Source organism: Maniola jurtina, chromosome 22, assembly GCF_905333055.1.
Source record: "Maniola jurtina chromosome 22, ilManJurt1.1, whole genome shotgun sequence".
NCBI classification, from domain to species: Eukaryota; Metazoa; Arthropoda; class Insecta; order Lepidoptera; family Nymphalidae; genus Maniola; species Maniola jurtina.
Window position 1 is genome coordinate 4,923,996 of NC_060050.1, and position 18,408 is coordinate 4,942,403.

The following is an 18,408-nucleotide window of genomic DNA, read 5'->3' on the forward strand; positions in this document are numbered from 1 at the left end:
GGAAAAAGACGTTTATAAGCCTAGATTTGTCGCTGTCTAATGCCGTAGATATCGTGTAGCTTTTGTCGTACGGCTGTCGTCAATTGTAAAGGAATTTAATGACAATACACAGTGCACGTGTAATTTGTACGTTTGATAATGGTTTGATATCGCTTTCGCACGGAATCGAGATGAAATCCGCGTCGTTAGGATAAGAGTGTGTGCTTAGAAAGTACCTTGAAACGAATGCGTTTCCTCATACCTATAGTACGCGTCAGGTCGAGATGGCAATCGGGCTATGAGGGGGTGGACGCGCCCCACACATGCTATTTATTTATACCTACAGTTTATTCTTTTTGACCCCCCACCCAAAAACGGGGGTGTTATAAGTTTGACGTTTGTATGTGTATCTGTGTATCTGTCTGTGGCATCGTAGCTCCTAAACTAATGAACCGATATTAATTTACTTTTTTTTGTTTGAAAGGTGGCTTGATCGAGAGTGTTCTTAACTATAATCCAAGAAAATCGGTTCAGCCGTTTGAAAGTTATCAGCTCTTTTCTAGTTACTGTAACCTTCACTTGTCGGGGGTGTTATAAATTTTTAATTTACACATGTAAATTATATAAGGAACAGGGAAACTTTTGACGTGTTTATTCTAAGAAGTGTTTGATCTCTCTATGTGCTAATAAACGTTGTATTTCGTTCACAGTTTTCAAACGATTCGAGATCAACCAACAGCCTTCTACTGCGCCTAACTTTGGTTTTTCTAAGGTGAGTTTAATTTTTATTTAATAAAGACTTAATTAACGTGTAAAATTTGCACGTAGGCACATTTTAAGTAGACGTACCTATGTATAGTACGCGACAGGTTGAGATGGCGATTGTGGTGATGACGCCCCGCACACCCGCACAACCCCCGCGCTAACCCGGTGCGGGCTGGTGCGGGTGCCGGCTGGGTATGCGGTTCGTCCCCCCGCCTCATACCCCGATTGCCATCTTGAATCTCGACCTATACGTACTTAGGTACTAAGCCCACCAATTGGTACGATCTTCTTTTTATTAAGTAATAATCGCTTTGATTAGTCTACTATGAAAAATTACACCAAACTTAAGTTAAATAATACTGGATTGAAGTTAATAAGAGGTTTCAAAGGCCACGCCCATTTAATATGCAGTTTACTCGAATCGAAATGAATCTTTTATGATTCCGTCTCTTTCCACTTTGTTAATAAGTCCATTTGTGTGAGCGAGATGGCGAATGATAAGGTACACCAATTTATAATACAATGCAGCGTGGGAAACACAATAACTGCACTGCTTTTCTTTTTCTTTTTAAGATTTCTTCTTTACAATGTTTGAAGTTATTTTACTATAAAAATGTAGGCTTTTATTTTCGTGTGGGGTTAAGTAGTAAGTGATATAGATACTCTAAAGCCTGAATATGGCCCTTTCCTGATTAGGCTACTTTTATATTAGACTGCATCATTATCTATTATAATCACCAGTTGAGATCACGATCAAGGGCTACTTCCAAGCTAAATAATATGTACTTATTTATATACCTATAGATAGGTACAAATGCACGCCATTGCATGGCAAATGTGGTGATACTAGAATGAATAATTGTAATATATTTGTTAACCTGCATTTAGAGCAAATAAATGATTGATACATGATACTTGAAATAGTTTTATTAATTAATTTTATTTAAAAGTTATGTATTTGCATATAAATATTTGTTCTCTTTCTTGTATCTTTTCATGGCCCATCCGTTTAACAGATTTTGATGAAATTCAACAGAGAGACAGCTTGCATCCTGAAGCCAGTCTAAAAAATTATAAATAGTTACTTATGAAAAAAATTATGTAAAAAAACATAAAAATTAAAGATTCTAATGCTAGAAGCTAATTTAGAACTTAGGTAAACAATTATCAAAGTCGACCCAAGAGGAAATCTAATCTAAGACCTGTGTAGGTAATAGTAGATAACAATATGTAATGTTTTCTAATGGTATGAACAAGGATCCTAGTTAGCGATCCGTTGGGATTGGCGACGCAATTGTATTAAATGTATGCGCCCCATAACTCAGATGGATCGCGGTCGCACTGTAACTAGAACTGTAAGGGCTTGTTCATAATAATCCACAGTAATTACTAATATACTTATATGTATATACTAATTATACTAACCACTAATTTACTAAAACCAATTACTAATTTTACTGCTTTACTAATAAACATACTAATTACTAATATATTTACTCATTTTACAACCGCTAAATTTTGTCTGTCTGTCTGTCTGTCTGCTAGCTTTTCACGGTCCAACAGTTCAACCGATTCCTGAAGTTTGGTACAGAGTTAGCTTACATCCCGGAGACGGGAATAGGCTACTTTTTATCCCGAAAAATCAAAGAGTGCCCACGGGATTCTTAAAAATCTAAATCCACGTGGATTTTTCTAAATCCTGGAGTACTCATTGATTTTCCGAGATAAAAGTAGCCTATTTATATCCAGGGTATAATCTATCTCCATTTCTTTCAGCCAAATCCGTCCAGTAGTTTTTGCGTGAAAGAGTAACAAACATACACACATACACACAAACTTTCGCCTTTATAATATTAGTGCGATAAAGTAAAAGTAAAAGTAAAATATTCTTTATTGTACACCAACAAGACAGTAATATATAAATAACATTATAGATTTATGTACAAAAGGCGGCCTTTAGTGGGGAAAAACTGCACTGTGAAATAGCCCTTACTTAAGTAGTTTATTACGCTGGCAACCTCACAATGCTTATATCGTTTCTAGTATTATGAAAGTGAAACCTGGCATTTGAATATTTGATTGTTACTTATTGTATCCATCTGAAATAAGATTTATTTACAACTTGTAAATTGTTATTAATTACTTAACTGATTATTATTATTATTAATATAAGCCCTATTATTTCAAAAGTTACTAAAAGACAACAGGTTCGTGACAGGTTCGCGACAGATTGAGATGGCAATCGGAGTGGAGCACACCCGCACAACCTCCGCGCTAGCCTGATGCGGTAGGTTAGAGGTGCGTGCCCGGGATCGAACCTGGGACTCCCCGAATAGGAGGCCGATGTCTTAACGATTAAGTTAACACCGCCTGAAAACCTACAAGTCGTCAAAAATATTAGAGTATTTAAGAATCGATTTCTTGTGTTATTAATAAATATAATAGATTTATAAAAATTGGAGAAAAGTATGAGTTATGATTAAGAATTAATTAATAAAAGTACGTCTTTTTCCTCAGGCCTTAAACGGATTCCTGATGATGATGACGCAGAACGGAAAACTCCTATACATCTCAGACAACGCGGCGGAGTATCTAGGACATTCAATGGTAAGTTCATTATTTTGATGTTAACGAAAGGTACAGATATAGCTTACCTCCCGGGAAAGGACATAGGCTTAACCACGGACCCGCAAAATCAAAGAGTTCCCACGGGATTAACCTAAATCACAAGGACAAAGTTGCGGGCATCCTTTTCTTGCTACAGAGATGCTCGTAGCTTGCATCCTAGAGGAGGACATAGACTAATTTTTATCCCGGAAAATCAAAGATCACGGGATATTTGTGCTTGCATGTAGATACTTAAATTTGATAAATTAATTTTCATTTCATTTCATTTCATTTAAAATCCTAAATCCACACGGACGTCGTCGCGGGTGAAAAATAAATAGTAAAATCGTCCAAAATCAACTAGGTATAGCTTTAAACCTAGCTTTTATATCGAAAATCAACATCCGGTTAGCGAGCAATTTTTCAACAAAGCTCGCCGGTAGGTCTTTAGAGCTTAGAAGTTGTAGCTGTGACCCCAAATAGTACTCGTTAGCGGCTCGACTCCGTAAATTAATCACATTGGTTTATTGTTTGCCTCGCTACACTCCGATACAGGTAGATTGATTTTTTTACTGTATCTTTTATGTTTTAGGTATTGAATAAATGCGTAGAGGTGGATTTTAGGTGTGCATTGATGGTTATTTATTTGTATTTTGGAGATTGTAATTGGTGGAAGTGTTAAGTTTAACATCAGAAGTCATGACGTATAGCATCGAGGCTTACTATTTCTACTGTACTATTTCATACCATTTCACAGGAAGTACCTATGTGAAAATCACGCAGCGCACCAAGTTTAAAAATAATTACAATTCATCCCGCTTTATTTTTCGCGTGCGGATTATTAACGACCCAAACTATAAATCTAAAGATTGTATGAGAAAGGACACTCACATGTCTGCGTGTTAGAAATAGAAAAAAACATTTAGTAAAATTAATGTGATTGTACGAGCGAAAATTCACTTTCCGTGAAAAACCATATGAGAAACGTTAATTATTATCGATCTTGATCGTAATTTCTAGTTGAAGTTATGTAACATATTATTACATTACGATTTCAATGCGAAAATCAAAAATCACTCCATGAAAACTGAAGAAATAAAAATTGGTAGTCAGTGTGAACCTACTTCTAATAAAAGGGGAAATCTTAAAACTGTGAAATAAGTTTTTTTTGGATGTTCAAATTAATTGTAGGATCAAAAATTAAAAATTTCATAATTTGTAAAACTAATAACAGTTTAACTTTTTATTTATTTATTTACTGAATGATAGGCTTGTGCTTGACGACAATCATGCGTAAGATTTAAAAAAATATACTTTTACACATTGTGTGAGGCGATCTTGAAGTTTTTACCCATCCCAAAATCAAATTCGCCTAACGTGTCTAAAAAGTTTTCAGTTCAATAATTTCACAAAGTGGAAATGATTTTGAAAATTGCCCTTATTAACTCTCAGAGTATCAAGTATACAGGTATAGTAACAAGTCTTAAAAGGAAGCATCCAACCAAAATGTATCTTTGGACTATTCCTTTTTAAGATCGTTCGATCTTTTCGGTCAATCGGCTTCGCAATTCTGTTGTGATTGTAACGGTTTGTCAGATGTCATGAGATAACTGTCGGATTGATGTTCCTCGACCTTATCTGATGTGAATAAATCTCCGACGGACGCTTTATTGTTTACAGGTGATTCGGTGAAAAGGTTGATTTCAACGGGAAAAATGGAGCACTCATTTTTAGGGTTCCGTACGTCAGAATGAAAAACGCAATCCTTTTTAGGATCACTCATGTGTCTGTCACAACCAATTTTCTCCGTATCTACTGAACCGATTAAAACTCAATCACCCATTCTTATCAGGGCTCTCTCCGTCACTTACTTCATACAATTGTAGTTCCAATTTCATTTGAATATTAAGCAACCAAAATCCATGAAATTTTGCAGATATATTCTAGAAACTAATATCTGCCTGTGGTGTTTTAGATTTTTCTAAAAATATGTAGTTTTAAAATTACAGGGGCTCAAAGATTTGTATGTGAATTTTTAAGACCGCGTAACTTTGAAATCGAATATTTTAACAGAAATCTGGAAAACCACAGGCATAGATATTAGTTTCTAGAATATGTCTGTAAAATTTCATGGACATTGGTTGCTTAACAGGGCTCTCTCCGTCACTCGTTTCATACAATCGTAGTTCCAATTTCATTTGAATATTAAGCAACCAAAGTCCATGAAATTTTGCAGACATATTCTAGAAACTAATATCTGTGTCTGTGGTGTTTTAGATTTTTTTTAAAATATGTAGTTTTAAAATTACAGGGGCTCAAAGATTTGTATGAAAATTTATAAGACCGCGTAACTTTGAAACCGAATATTTTAACAGAAATCTGGAAAACCACAGACATAGATATTAGTTTCTAGAATATGTCTGCATTTCATGGACTTCGATTGCTTAATACTCAAATGAAATTGGAACTACGATTGTATGAAACGAGTGACGGAGAGAGCCCTCTTAATATTCAAATGAAATTGGAACTACGTTCGTATGGAGCGAGTGACGGAGAGACCCTTCTTAAATCAGTCGCAGCGAAATGGCACAAACCGGGAGTTGACTATATACGTATGGGATAGGAATCGAGCGAGCTAAATTGGATGTCTCGCTAGTACATACGTCGTCCTATATAAAAATCAAAAATTTTGTTATATGGTTCTTTCTACTTGCATTATTACGGTTAAGTAATTAAATAATTAAGGTCTATCTTTGTTGTATTATTGTTGAAAAATCCATCGCACATAAACGATTCATACCAAAAATATCTTTGAGTGTGTATAAAAAAAACAACAAAGCTAATTTCATTGCGGGCTCAAATCTATATTAATTAAAATCCCGAGGCGATCATTATCCGTAATGAAATGAAACATCATTTTTAATTTCACTCAATTACGGGTAATATAAATATTTTCTAATAGCTCCCGCCCACTCAATAATTTTCTATTTAAAAACGCAGCATTGTTTTTAACTAGATGTTTGGATTAAGTACTTATTACCTCTAAAATCTTATCATTAATCTTAATTGCGAAATAACAATAAAATATTGCTTAGGAGATGTAGAGAGCTTTGTTGTAAAATGTGTCTTGTGATGTTCTTGTTAGGGTTGAAATTTAGTTCTGGGAAAGTTATAATGATTGGTATCGATCATTACATTACCAGTCTCATAAGAACGGGATCGTGGGAATATTAACGATACTCGAGATATATTGAGATCAAAATGCCTTTTTAATAGTATACTTTCCTTACAATTTTATATCCGTTATCCAAAGTAGAATGATACATGCAATTTTTAGTGAAATGCAAGATCCATAAATCGCATGAAATGTTGAGGAAGGCTCCTAAACTAATGAACTGATTTTAATTTAGTTTTTTTTTTGTTTGAAAGGTGACTTGATCGAGAGTGTTCTTAGCTATAATTCAAGAAAATCGGTTCAGCCGTTTGAAAGTTATCAGCTCTTTTCTAGTTACTGTAACCTTCACTTGTCGGGGGTGTTATAAATTTTTAATTTACACTTGTTTTAGATATGTTTTTTTATATGTTTGTGACTTGCCAGATTTTAGTTTCAAAATTACCAGGCTCAAATAACTATGTACATACAAATTTTTAAACCTGTGTATCTTTAAAACTAGATATTTTTACAGCAATATAACAAACCACAGACACATTTTTTAGAACGTGCATATAAAATTTCATCGAGTTTGGTTCAAACTTAAATAATATAGTTTTTTAGAACCAAACTACATCTACAGAGAGCTTTGGAGAGCGCTCTAGGAAAACCTCTCTTAAAATAGATCAAAATCAAGTCTGTGTTTGAAAAAGATTCCACTACTAGGGTTGAATAAACTACCGAGAGATTAAGCGAAATTAATGAATAAGGTAACAGATATAATTGCACCCTTCGAGCACTTTCTCCCAGCCCTAGAACACACACGTAGCAACCAAGCAGCCTTGGAACCAATAAACAATAGAAGGCAATTCAATATGCACACGGAACAATGTAATGATAGCCACAATGCTCTTTCGTCGCTAACCGTGCCGATTTATTGATGTAAATCATTAATACCTTTGTTATTAAACCGACCACCCAAAAGTGATCTCCAAATTTAATACTCCTCCCCCAATTTGTACTGAAATTTCTTGTAAATCAAGCGGCAGGGAAGGCCTGTTGAAAGTGGTCACACTTGCAGGCGTAGCTTACGCCCGCGGCGATACAAATTTATCATTCTTGTGTAACTCTTTTGTATTTCTAAAGGTTCGTCTGTTTCCTTATCAAGACCTGTACTTATCGCTATATTTGGTTATTATCTCTATGTATTGTTGTTTCACACCTCATGTTATTACGTGTCAGATACTAATTTAGATGTTATCACCTACCTATTATAATATTAAATTACCTAGCTGTTCTATTCTAGTCTACGTGTGAAATTGCAATCCATGCAATATTTATATTATCTGATATCTTTGCGCGATTCAAGGGAACGCCAGTTATAAATAGGTCACATAATCGGATTAAGTATTCTGTTGTTTTAAAAGATTTTCTTAACTGCAAGTGAGTCTGTAGAAATGTCAAAATTTATACTATAATCCATACCCCACCATAAATACTTACTGAGCAAACCAAAATGTAGCTTAGGTACTCTAGAAAAGATATGGCAGTAGGTACCTAATCTTACTTAAGCATATTACTACACTGTTGAGTAAGAGTGCACTCGTACAAGGTACTTTATACGGCTCTTTATAATATACAAAGTGCATCACAAAGAAGTAAAATGAGGTCATAAAGAAAATCAAGCAATATAGAACGCCCTTTATGCATCACATTTGCCCTTTCCCAACAATGCAGTACCCTCTCAACACATGATCGAAACCTTTAACGTTCAAAATCTGTTTACTTTACCATCAAACGTCTACGGTGGGCCCATTGAAAGTTATCTTCACATCTTAGTTCGTTCGGTATTTCGTTATTTTCAATTGATTCCGCAGTATTGTAATCTCTGTGGAGCCCGTTAGATCATTTAGATGGTTCGATATCGATGATTGGTCTAGATCATTTCTTGTTTGTTGAAAATTTTAAAATTAATACCTGTTCTTGGAGATGTAACGGAATTAAAATCTGCAGTGTACTGTATAAGTTAGAATTCTAATTTATATTACATAGAGGTAATGTAAGTCTGTTTGTAGGAAGTAATCTGTGAAACTATACTGAACCGATTTTGAAAATTCTTTCACCAATCGTAAGCTATATTATTCCTGATTTACGTAGGCTATATTTTACTGTCAAAAGAATTAAGACACCCATATGAAGCCGGAGCGAGTCTCTAGTAATATTATACATTCAAAATTATGTTTGTTGGTTTGTCCTTCAATTCCGTCGCAACGCACAGAGTAAGGATTTTTTTGTATGGATATTGTTAGACTTGGAGTGACATTGGCTACTTTTTATCCCAGGAAAATTTTTTATACAGCTCAATCCTGGATTTAGGTTTTTTAAAAATCCCGAGTGAACTCTGATTTTCCGAGATAAAAAATAGCCATGTCCGTTCCCGGGACTTAAGATATCACTCTACCTTTTATCAAAATTAGGTAAACTGGTGTGCTGTTAACAGCTAGTAGACAGACAAACAGATACACTCATTTATAATATCAGTGTGGATTTAAAAATAAAAGATAAATATATATATATATATAAATTCATAATTTTTTTAATTGGTTGATTAACATATTATCACAATACTCGACAAGTAGTTAGTCACATAGCCCTTGTAAGCTATTACACAGACATACAAACAAGCAAACAAGCCCCCGGATATACAGATTAATGATCCAACGAAAGCAACGCCCGTAATTGTGTTACAAATTAATGTTTGTCTAACGTTGATTTATTGTGTGTTCAAACGTTGATACATTCGGGGCTTTGATTGTGTTGGTATTACATACTAAGCTGAACTAATTTAATTTAATTTATTATATTGACATCAACATAAGTTTTTTTTTTATAAAATAAACTTAATTACATTTAAATTAAAACTGAAAACAAATAAAAATAATGAAGTAAAAATAAAAGCTAAAATGAACTAACTCATTTGGAATTTATTATATTTGGATAGAGAAATTCTGTTCAGGCATTTAAAAGTTATAAATTTAAAAGTTACAGATAATCTACACACATGCAGAGTGCATGTGTGAAAACTTTACACTCCTTTTTTTAGGGAGTCGTGTAAAAAGCAAGTCACTCTCTGTGTCGTATTCCCCATAACCATTCATAACTGGGAGTTGTGACCAAGGATCCTCCTGTGAAACATGTCGTGCTATGTGCTTCGGACCTTGCTATGGAGAACGGTGCAGATTTGATCTGAACAACGCATCTGGCCAGTGAAGGAAGTCACAGCCGAAGGGCCCAAAAGAACTATGTACTTTATTACTATTTTAATTTAATATATAAAATTAAAACTAATCCATACTAATATTATAAATGCGAAAGTGTGTCTGTCTGTTTGTCTGCTACGCTTTCACGGCTCAACCGCTGAACTGATTTTAATGAAATTTTGTACAGACTTAGGATACATTCTGGGGAAGGACTAGGCTTTTATCCCGAAAAAACAAACAGTTCCCGCGGGATTCCTAAATACTCATCCACTTGATCGATTTGTATGAAATTTGGTCCCTTTATTGACATAAGCAACTTTTTATCCCGGAATATCAAACAGTTCCCATGGGATCTTTAAAAACCTAAATCCAAGCGGACGAAGTCGCGGGCATCCTCTAGTTACAATATAAAGGTCTACTGTTACGCGATGTAACATCTAGAATTTTTGAGACTATCGTTACTCGATGTAGCTGTCTCTTTTCGTCCACTTTGCTAATCATCATCATCATCATCATCATCAACAACAACTCAATTTTTAGCAATTTCAGTGGCTATGTGCGCCGTCCAAGCAGCAAAAAGCAAGCAAAACAATGTTAATGTGTGGTCATACAAGTGACGGGGTGGCGACCCTAGCTGACGTAACCTCACACAGTTCCGCCCACCTGTCGCGCGCGCTCCGTTATGACATAATGCGCAAAGCCGCCCGCGCTTGAGGGTATAACGAAAATAATAGTACAAATAAATGCATCTCTGCGCAGCGGTGGATGCTGTGGACTAATTTATAAATGAAAAGCTTCGAGTTCGATCCCGACATAATATTATGCACCTACTTCAGGCTAATATTATAAAGGCGAAAGTATGTGTGTATGTTTGTTACTCTTTCACGCAAAAACTGCTGGATGGATTTGGTTGAAATTAGGAATGGAGATAGTTTATACCCTGGAGTATGGAGTATATATGGAGTATTTTAAAAAACCTACATCCAAGCGAATGAAGTCGCGGCCATCATCTTGTAGATTTACATAAGTCAATGGATTCTGATCTAAAGTCAAACCGGGCTCATTTGGTCATGTGATCTGAAAAATATATCTATGGTAGAGCATCCCTTTGATGACCCCCACGCAACTGTTATTTTTTATGAGACAAAAGATAGGAGTTTATTAAACTTTAGGCTGCAACGCTGTGCCGTATGCGAGCTGCATGGCATTTATTGTGTCAGAAGTCACAGTTTAAGTCATTGTCGAGAGGTTCTTCTGTATTCAAGTTTAAATTCAAAATATTTTTGTTCAATTAGACTTTTACAAGTTCTTTTGAATCGTCAAAAGCATCCACCACTGATTCGGAATGCCTTTCCTACCGAGAAGAACCAGCAAGAAACTCGGTGGTTGCTCTTTTTTATCTACTTGGAAGGTACTTATGTATTTTTTTCTGAAATGCCGTGAAAGAGCATTTTTAGCGACGATATTGTCGATAACTCACGCAGTAAAATAATACGTTTTTTCTCGCTATGTTAACGGACTAAGAGCGAATTTGTTATAAAGTGTGATGCAGTGCTATAAAGTGTATTTTTTAACTTCTATTTCCTTATTTGTTTTAATTTTTAGTAATAGATCTGTTCTATTCCACGTGGGCGATATGGCGCGTTATAGATTAACGGAGCGCACGCGACAGGTGGGCGGGGCATTTTGACAACACGTCACGTAGGGTTGCCACCACGTTGATGGCAACGCAGCAGATGATAAAGCAGTCACTCTAAGAATATTAATTTGAGATTATGGAATCTCAAATTAATATTCTTAGAGTGACTGCTTTATCCAACGACCTGAATGTAGCACTACGCACTAGACAGGTCATTCCGAACAAAAAAAAAAAAAAATTTGAATTTCCTTATAATTTGACGTCGAGGGCCATACTAATTTTGATAAAGCTTCGTAGAACACGATGTTTCCTTAGACTAGCGTTAGCAACTGTTGTACCTACTTACATGTTTAATTTACCTAATGGTTGTAATTGTCTCGTTCACCTATTAGCTAGCTTTGACTGCAGTCCCCGATTCTAGTCTCAGATCAAGTCAAAAAAAGTTTTACGATTTTTCTGTCAAAAAAATTTCAGCAGTCCGGAGTTGCAAAGGCGTTGTTACACCCTCTTGCCTAAGAGAGCAGGTAAAGCCGTTGATAATGCGCTTAATTTATCTCCGGTCGTATTGGATTGCTGTCCCATTTGATTTTGAACGTAATAGGATAGAGAGTACACACCACACCTGTGTTTGTGCATGTACTTCTGCACTAATGTCCTACATAGTTGGTTACTCTCCCAAATTAACCTGTAGCCGAAATTCGATCCAGTGGGCATTACTAATATTCCACTTATAGTTGAAGTGTTATACCCCATTTTCTATTTCTTACATTTCCTATTTATCTACATTCTTCAATGCTGCGTGGGTGGTATCGTGCTTTGATCTTATCAGAGTTTACGCGACAGGTGGGTGGAGTTCTTTGACAGCTAGGGTTGTTGACTTGATTGTACTTGATACTCAACTCGTAACAAAATAGTGTTAGCTACGTTATACGCTTGCAACGCTCAACAATTTTTAAATTCTTATTTATTACCCCAATACGTCAGTTTTGTGTTGTATTATAGTATTAGGTATATTATAATCTGTAGTTGAGAAAAACCTTCGAGTTGATAGAATAGCGGCAAATTCAATTTAATCAATCTATCTGTAATCTATTGATTAGTTACCTACTTAGCAACGTTATTTGTTAAAACTAGACCATACAAGTTTGACAACTAACAACATTACTAAATAACTTATCCACAGATTAAGTACAGATAGATTGATTTTTCATAGTATGGGCATTCGAATTAGTGGAAAAAAAAACAATCCATATTTTCTCAGACTGGCATTAAAGTAACGTGCCTTAAAGCTAAATATTATATATTTTTTTCATTTAAGTAAATAATAACTAAATAAATACATTAAAAAATCTTTTATTTAAGAAAAATATATACATAGTTTACAATAGTTTAGGTGTAATCATACACTCGTAACTTGAGGTATTCCGTACATCAGTAAATTAAGTAGACAACTTTAGTAGTTCAAAATAGCAATTTTATTGAGAGCTCTACCGCGCCAACCCTAACATCACGTCAAAACGCAACTCAAGAAAACGTTGCGTTGCATGAGAACTATGATTTAATTAAACATAATAAACGTAATAAACCCGACCCGGGGTAATTGAAATTTGTTTAGTATTAAGAAAACAAAGAGAATGTGCAACGATTTTATTAACCCTGTCTGACCAGCGACGTCGGCGTTTTGAAGGGCGAATCCAGTAATTTACATTACAAATTCACAATAAATGGGGCCTTAGTAAAATATTCTACGCTGGTGGCTTGAGATATGATGTTTAACAGGATGTTACGATCTTTCTTATCGTTTACGGAGTACTTATTTATCTACTTAATAATTATTCTAAGGACTACCTAAACCTATTTTTGAAGAAGATTACTTATAATATGTTTTTTAAATATTTATCAATTTTTGTATACAAATGACAGAAATGTACTGAATAGATGCCCAATTGTTTATTGCACTCATGGAACTAGGAATTAATTTTAACCTTATTTTAACCTACTTAGTGCCGATTTCACCAACGTCGAGTGACGTTTAATCGATGAATAAATTCTTGTATTGAAACCCTGCCAGAATATTTTTACTTTTGGTTAAGACTTATATTATGTTGGCGAAATAGGCCCTCAATAATACTACCTAACTCTAATATCGATGATCAAGGGCACCATTTCTGAAGACTTTGGTCTTCGACCACCCCTCCGAAATTCCCTTAGATACATATCTTGGTTTATTTCGAGTGGAATCTAAAACAAAAGAGTGGCGCGGCAACAATAATTGCGGAAACCTAACCGCTTCGCAGCCGCAAACTTAAAGCAAAGTTGATTTTAAAGAGGCGTATACTTACCGAGATTGCTTCGACATTTTCATCAGTGTGCCGACCGCAGGGGAATTATTTTAATCGTGGACGCGGCACCTCTGCTATGTCTCTGTTTTAGGGTAACATTCCATCGCAAGCGCAACTCAATTATTTTCATTTTAGCACTGCTTTTATTAATGTAAATGAATAGACATTTAGATGAGGAAACCCAAGTATGGTTTAACTATCACCATTAATTATTGTGACAGGTAATGATAATACGTAAACCTACAGTAGGTACAGATTTAGACGGTAGGCTACCTACTAAGTGTCTTAAATAATATTTTCTCGAAATCAAAGCTACTTACTCTGTGTCCGTCTCTATCTTTTTTTATTTGTAAAATTCCTCAATGGGTCGAAATTCCTTTCCATGGGATGCTTCTGCTCCTTACACACGAAGAAAACAGTTGAGCATGTCCTGATCGAGTGCTCGCGTTTTAGCGCACATAGATTGGTGCTTGAGTCCGAGGTTAACGCAGAAATTACAACCTTGAATTACAGTACTACGTGAATTTGGATCCTGAACCTTCACCACATAAGATGGAATCACAATTCCATCGTTCCATCGAACGTTCAGGATCAAAATTCGCCAACTTTTACGGCGATGTCATAAAGGCAGTGGCAAATATATATCAATAAAATAAAAATAATGTTAGTAGACCTAACCTGTTAATCATCAATTTTCGAAATATATTACAAGGATATTTAAGGATTATTCGAATCATACACATCCGTGGGTTTTACCGGAAAAAGTACCTTTCCATGGGGGCTTCCTCGATATTTAGTCTATCTAATAATAATTTCAACATTCTTTCACAGGAGGACCTCCTCATCCATGGAGACAGTGTATACGACGTGATAGACAAGCAAGATCAGCAAGCCGTCAGGTCTGAGCTCTCGAGAGCACCAACCGATGGGGAGGACAGGGTCTTCTTATGCCGGATGAATGTCGCAAGGAATGCGAGACGACAGATGCGGTTCGGTGATCAGAAGGTACGGATAATAATTATTTAAAAAAAAAAATGCTTGTTAATGTAAATCTTACAAAAACATGGAAAACTGCCACTTGGCAACCTAGTGTCCATACAATAATAATACTAGCAGTGGTGAAAAAACTATGTTTGCTTCGAAAAAAATTTATTAAGATTTAAGTAAAATAAGTAAATAAGATTTAGTTGCTTGTATCCAACCCAAATCACAGTCCACGAGGCAAAATCCTTTGCTTCGTTATATGTAGATACATACCTATGACTAACTTTCAAAAATACCTGTCTAAGTACTTATTTCGTCCTTAAAAATAATCGAATCATCCATACAAAGTGGTCTACCAGAAGACCAGAACCAAAACCAGACCAGAATATAATACGTATTATGTAAAGAAAATATAATAATATATTTCAATAAACATCCAGTTAAAACTTCTTTAAACCTACATTTTTATAATATTTTATTAAAAATAAAAACAAAAGACATCAAAAGCAAGGTATTCCTTACCTCTTCAATTTATAGTTGTCACGGTATATCTAAATGAACGTCTACCTGAACCAATTTGCAGAACACGCGGTAAGTACAACTAAGATGATATATGCAAGTGATTAGCAAACGGACGTGGCGCATTTTAGCGCTCGACAAAAACTATGAGACGCCCAGGGATGCGCAGATGCAAGACACGACAATTTTAATTTCGGATTGAGCATGCTGTCTGGGCCCTACTTACTCCTACAACTTTTAACCGGGTGGGATGGGCTGACTGGGACCAGACAATTCAGCTGTTTGAACAAATCAAGCTGTTAATCCTTAAAGTGATGTCGGCCTCGTAACTTTTATTTAGTCTTTTTTTTGTAATAGACGTAGTATTAATGTCATAAAAAAAATATTACGTTTAGAAACAAGGTAAACTTTACTACTACGTCCTAACTCTAACACCATGAATTAATGAAAAATAAGAAAGCTACTTTTATTACTACTACATCAAAATACAGGTCTGCTAAAAAAAAATTCTTTACATAGATTGCGCTAAACTCAAAAAATTGGCTAAAACTCAAATCAGTGGTAACTGCTGACAGAAATGAAAACTGAAAACTATTTGGATTTTCAAATGATTTTTTGTAGTAACAAAAATTAAAATTCCATATTTTGGTTTAGTTTTTACACGTATCGGCACTCCGAGCACTATTATAACATTAGCTTGTCGATGACGCGACCTTGAAGTCCCATCTCAATATCAACCAACGCACCTAAAGAAGTTTTCGTTTAAAAAATTGTCGTGCGTTATGTCTGCGCCATCCTCAGCAGAGTAGCACGTGCTTGAATATTAATTGGAGACAATAAACTTGCGACTGAGAATGTTTTGTTATTTCACGTCCACTCCAGTTCTATCTGTGAACCACTTATTGAGCGTGGGTGTGGACGCAGCTTTGTTTCAATGCATGTGAACTTCTTAAGAGGAAAACCATCTCGAATGACTTAGACGATTTCACCTTCAAACTAGCAATTTTGACATGTCATGACCCTCTATTGACAATTAATCAAGCAGACATTTCAATCTGCGAAATTTACGCGGACTTTTAGTATTTTGACGTAGGAGGGTAAAAGATCCAGTACATGAACGAATAAGGATTACCCTGACTTTCACCTAAAATTAAGATATATGAGAATTGTTCTATATATAATTTTTATTTTTTGTGTATCTGTACACAGTATATCATAAAATCAAATAAAATGCGTGGTATTAATTATTATAAATTATTTTATTTAACAAAAGGATAAATTACCAGTAAATGAACTGGGAATTTCAGTGAATGAACGAACTCTATCTAGTGCATAAACTCTCGATTCCTATTAATAAATTCTTAAGTATATTTTCGGCTTGGAATTTAAAAAAAATTGTCAGATTTTCAGTTTTTGACTTATTGTATATTTTTTTCTACATTTTGCGCGATAAATCAAAAACTCTTTTACATAATAATAATAAATAAAACCTGTTTTAGAATGTATAATAGAGCCCTTTCATATGATATTATCCCCTTTGGTATAGTTATCTTAGTTTGAAAGTCACCTAAATTTTCTGGAAAACAGTCCAAATGACTACAGAGAAAATGAAACTTAACGCCCTTGTTGCATCCAAGTCGCTGGAAGTGCAACATCAGCTACTGAATGTGTTAAGAGTAGTGAGAATAATATACCGTAACACAAGTGTCTGATGTTATCAGATTTGTTCCTTTGAGCCGAGAAGCCACATGTTCTGATGCTTTTTAGACAATCTAAGATCTCTCATTAAGTGATCCAAATAATTTTGATTGAATGGTCTAAGTTGAGATGTAAAAAAGTCACTACATCGTCACTACCTTCTGAAAGTTCTTGAAATGGTAGATTAGAGGTACTGGGTTGGGGCTGAGGTACAGATTTATCACCAGAAGTCAGAATCGTTCAAATTGCAGACTGCAAGTTACAATAGAGCCGCTTGGAACAATTTTTTTGCTGTTTCTTCTGGTAATATTCACAACGCAGAAATAATAATCATCATGGTGTTTAGATGGTTCGCGCCAAATAATATTTTTTTTTTTTAGTAAAAGTAGTTAACTATTCTTATTTGCTCATAAACGCAACGAGGAAATACAGCTTCCACATATAAAAATTGGAGTCCAGGCCTTGCTGTTAGCTGCTAATGGGTTCTCAAAGTGGCCCGAGTATGCTTGTTTTACTGGGCACAAAAGGAAAGAATGAAAGGAGCTTACCCAGTACATCTTAAAAGATCCGTTATAGATACATGCATCCTGCCATGCCTTACCTATGCCAGCCAAACATGGGTCCAGACAAAGAATATAAAAAGAAATAGTAACTTGCTAAAGGGCGATGGCAAGTTGCATAAATTAAGCAAAAAATATTCAAAGTGAGAATTGAAGACATAAGAAAAAAGACAAAGCCTACAGACACCTTGAGACATGCCCTAAAACTGAAATGCAAATGGTCATATTGTATCGATTTTTACAGATGAAAGAAGGACAGGTAGGTAGACCGAAGACGCGTTGGTCTAATGCTATTGTGCAAATCGCGAGAGAAAATTAGCTTGATAGTACCAAAGACAGAGAGAAATGGGGATACCCAAGAGGGATCCATATCCAAGAAAGAAGAATACCAGAATAAATATAAAAAAAATTCAAAAGAAAAATAAAACCGATTTCAAAATCACAAACACTAAAAAGTAAAAAATAATTTAAGTTATTGTGGTTTTTGAAGTCGGTTTTATTTTTCTTTTGAAAATTTTTTATTTCAAAATTTTTAGTGGCCCCACTGTACTATAATAATATGCCATGCCCAGCTAAAACCCTACTGTTTACTAAGCAATTACACTGATCGCGAGCAATTTGCTCTTATCCATTGAGGAGTTCTGTTCTCCATCTCAGAAGATATTCATCAGAACTTCATCAAATTTATATGGGACCACCTGCAAAGTATACCTAGCTTTTCAAAAAAAAATAATTTCCAAATCGGTCCAGGCGTCTTTGAGCAATCGGTGAACATACATTAAAAAAAAATTGAATTTGCTCTTATCCATTGAGGAGTTCTGTTCTCCATCTTCAAAGATATTCATCAGATCTTTACCAAATTTATATGGGACCACTTGCAAAGTATACCCTATCAAACAAAAAA

General features: G+C 35.1%; 1 protein-coding gene and 1 long non-coding RNA gene across 3 annotated transcripts in view; one reads left to right on the top strand and one right to left on the bottom strand.

Moving 5' to 3' along the window:
* Positions 1-18,408, top strand: part of LOC123876686 (neuronal PAS domain-containing protein 4B-like) — a 176,487-nt gene that overhangs the window by 86,944 nt on the left and 71,135 nt on the right. For both annotated transcript variants that reach the window (XM_045922981.1, XM_045922982.1), the window contains exons 4-6: positions 690-751; positions 3,262-3,351; positions 14,575-14,748. In XM_045922981.1, coding sequence (XP_045778937.1) covers positions 690-751; positions 3,262-3,351; positions 14,575-14,748 — 326 coding nt within the window. The remainder of the gene's footprint in view (positions 1-689; positions 752-3,261; positions 3,352-14,574; positions 14,749-18,408) is intronic.
* On the bottom strand, positions 8,559-18,064 carry LOC123876688. Its single transcript, XR_006798398.1, has 3 exons — positions 18,055-18,064; positions 15,012-15,023; positions 8,559-8,670 (listed from the first exon to the last, which is right to left on the bottom strand). It is a non-coding gene; the product is annotated as an uncharacterized LOC123876688 (long non-coding RNA).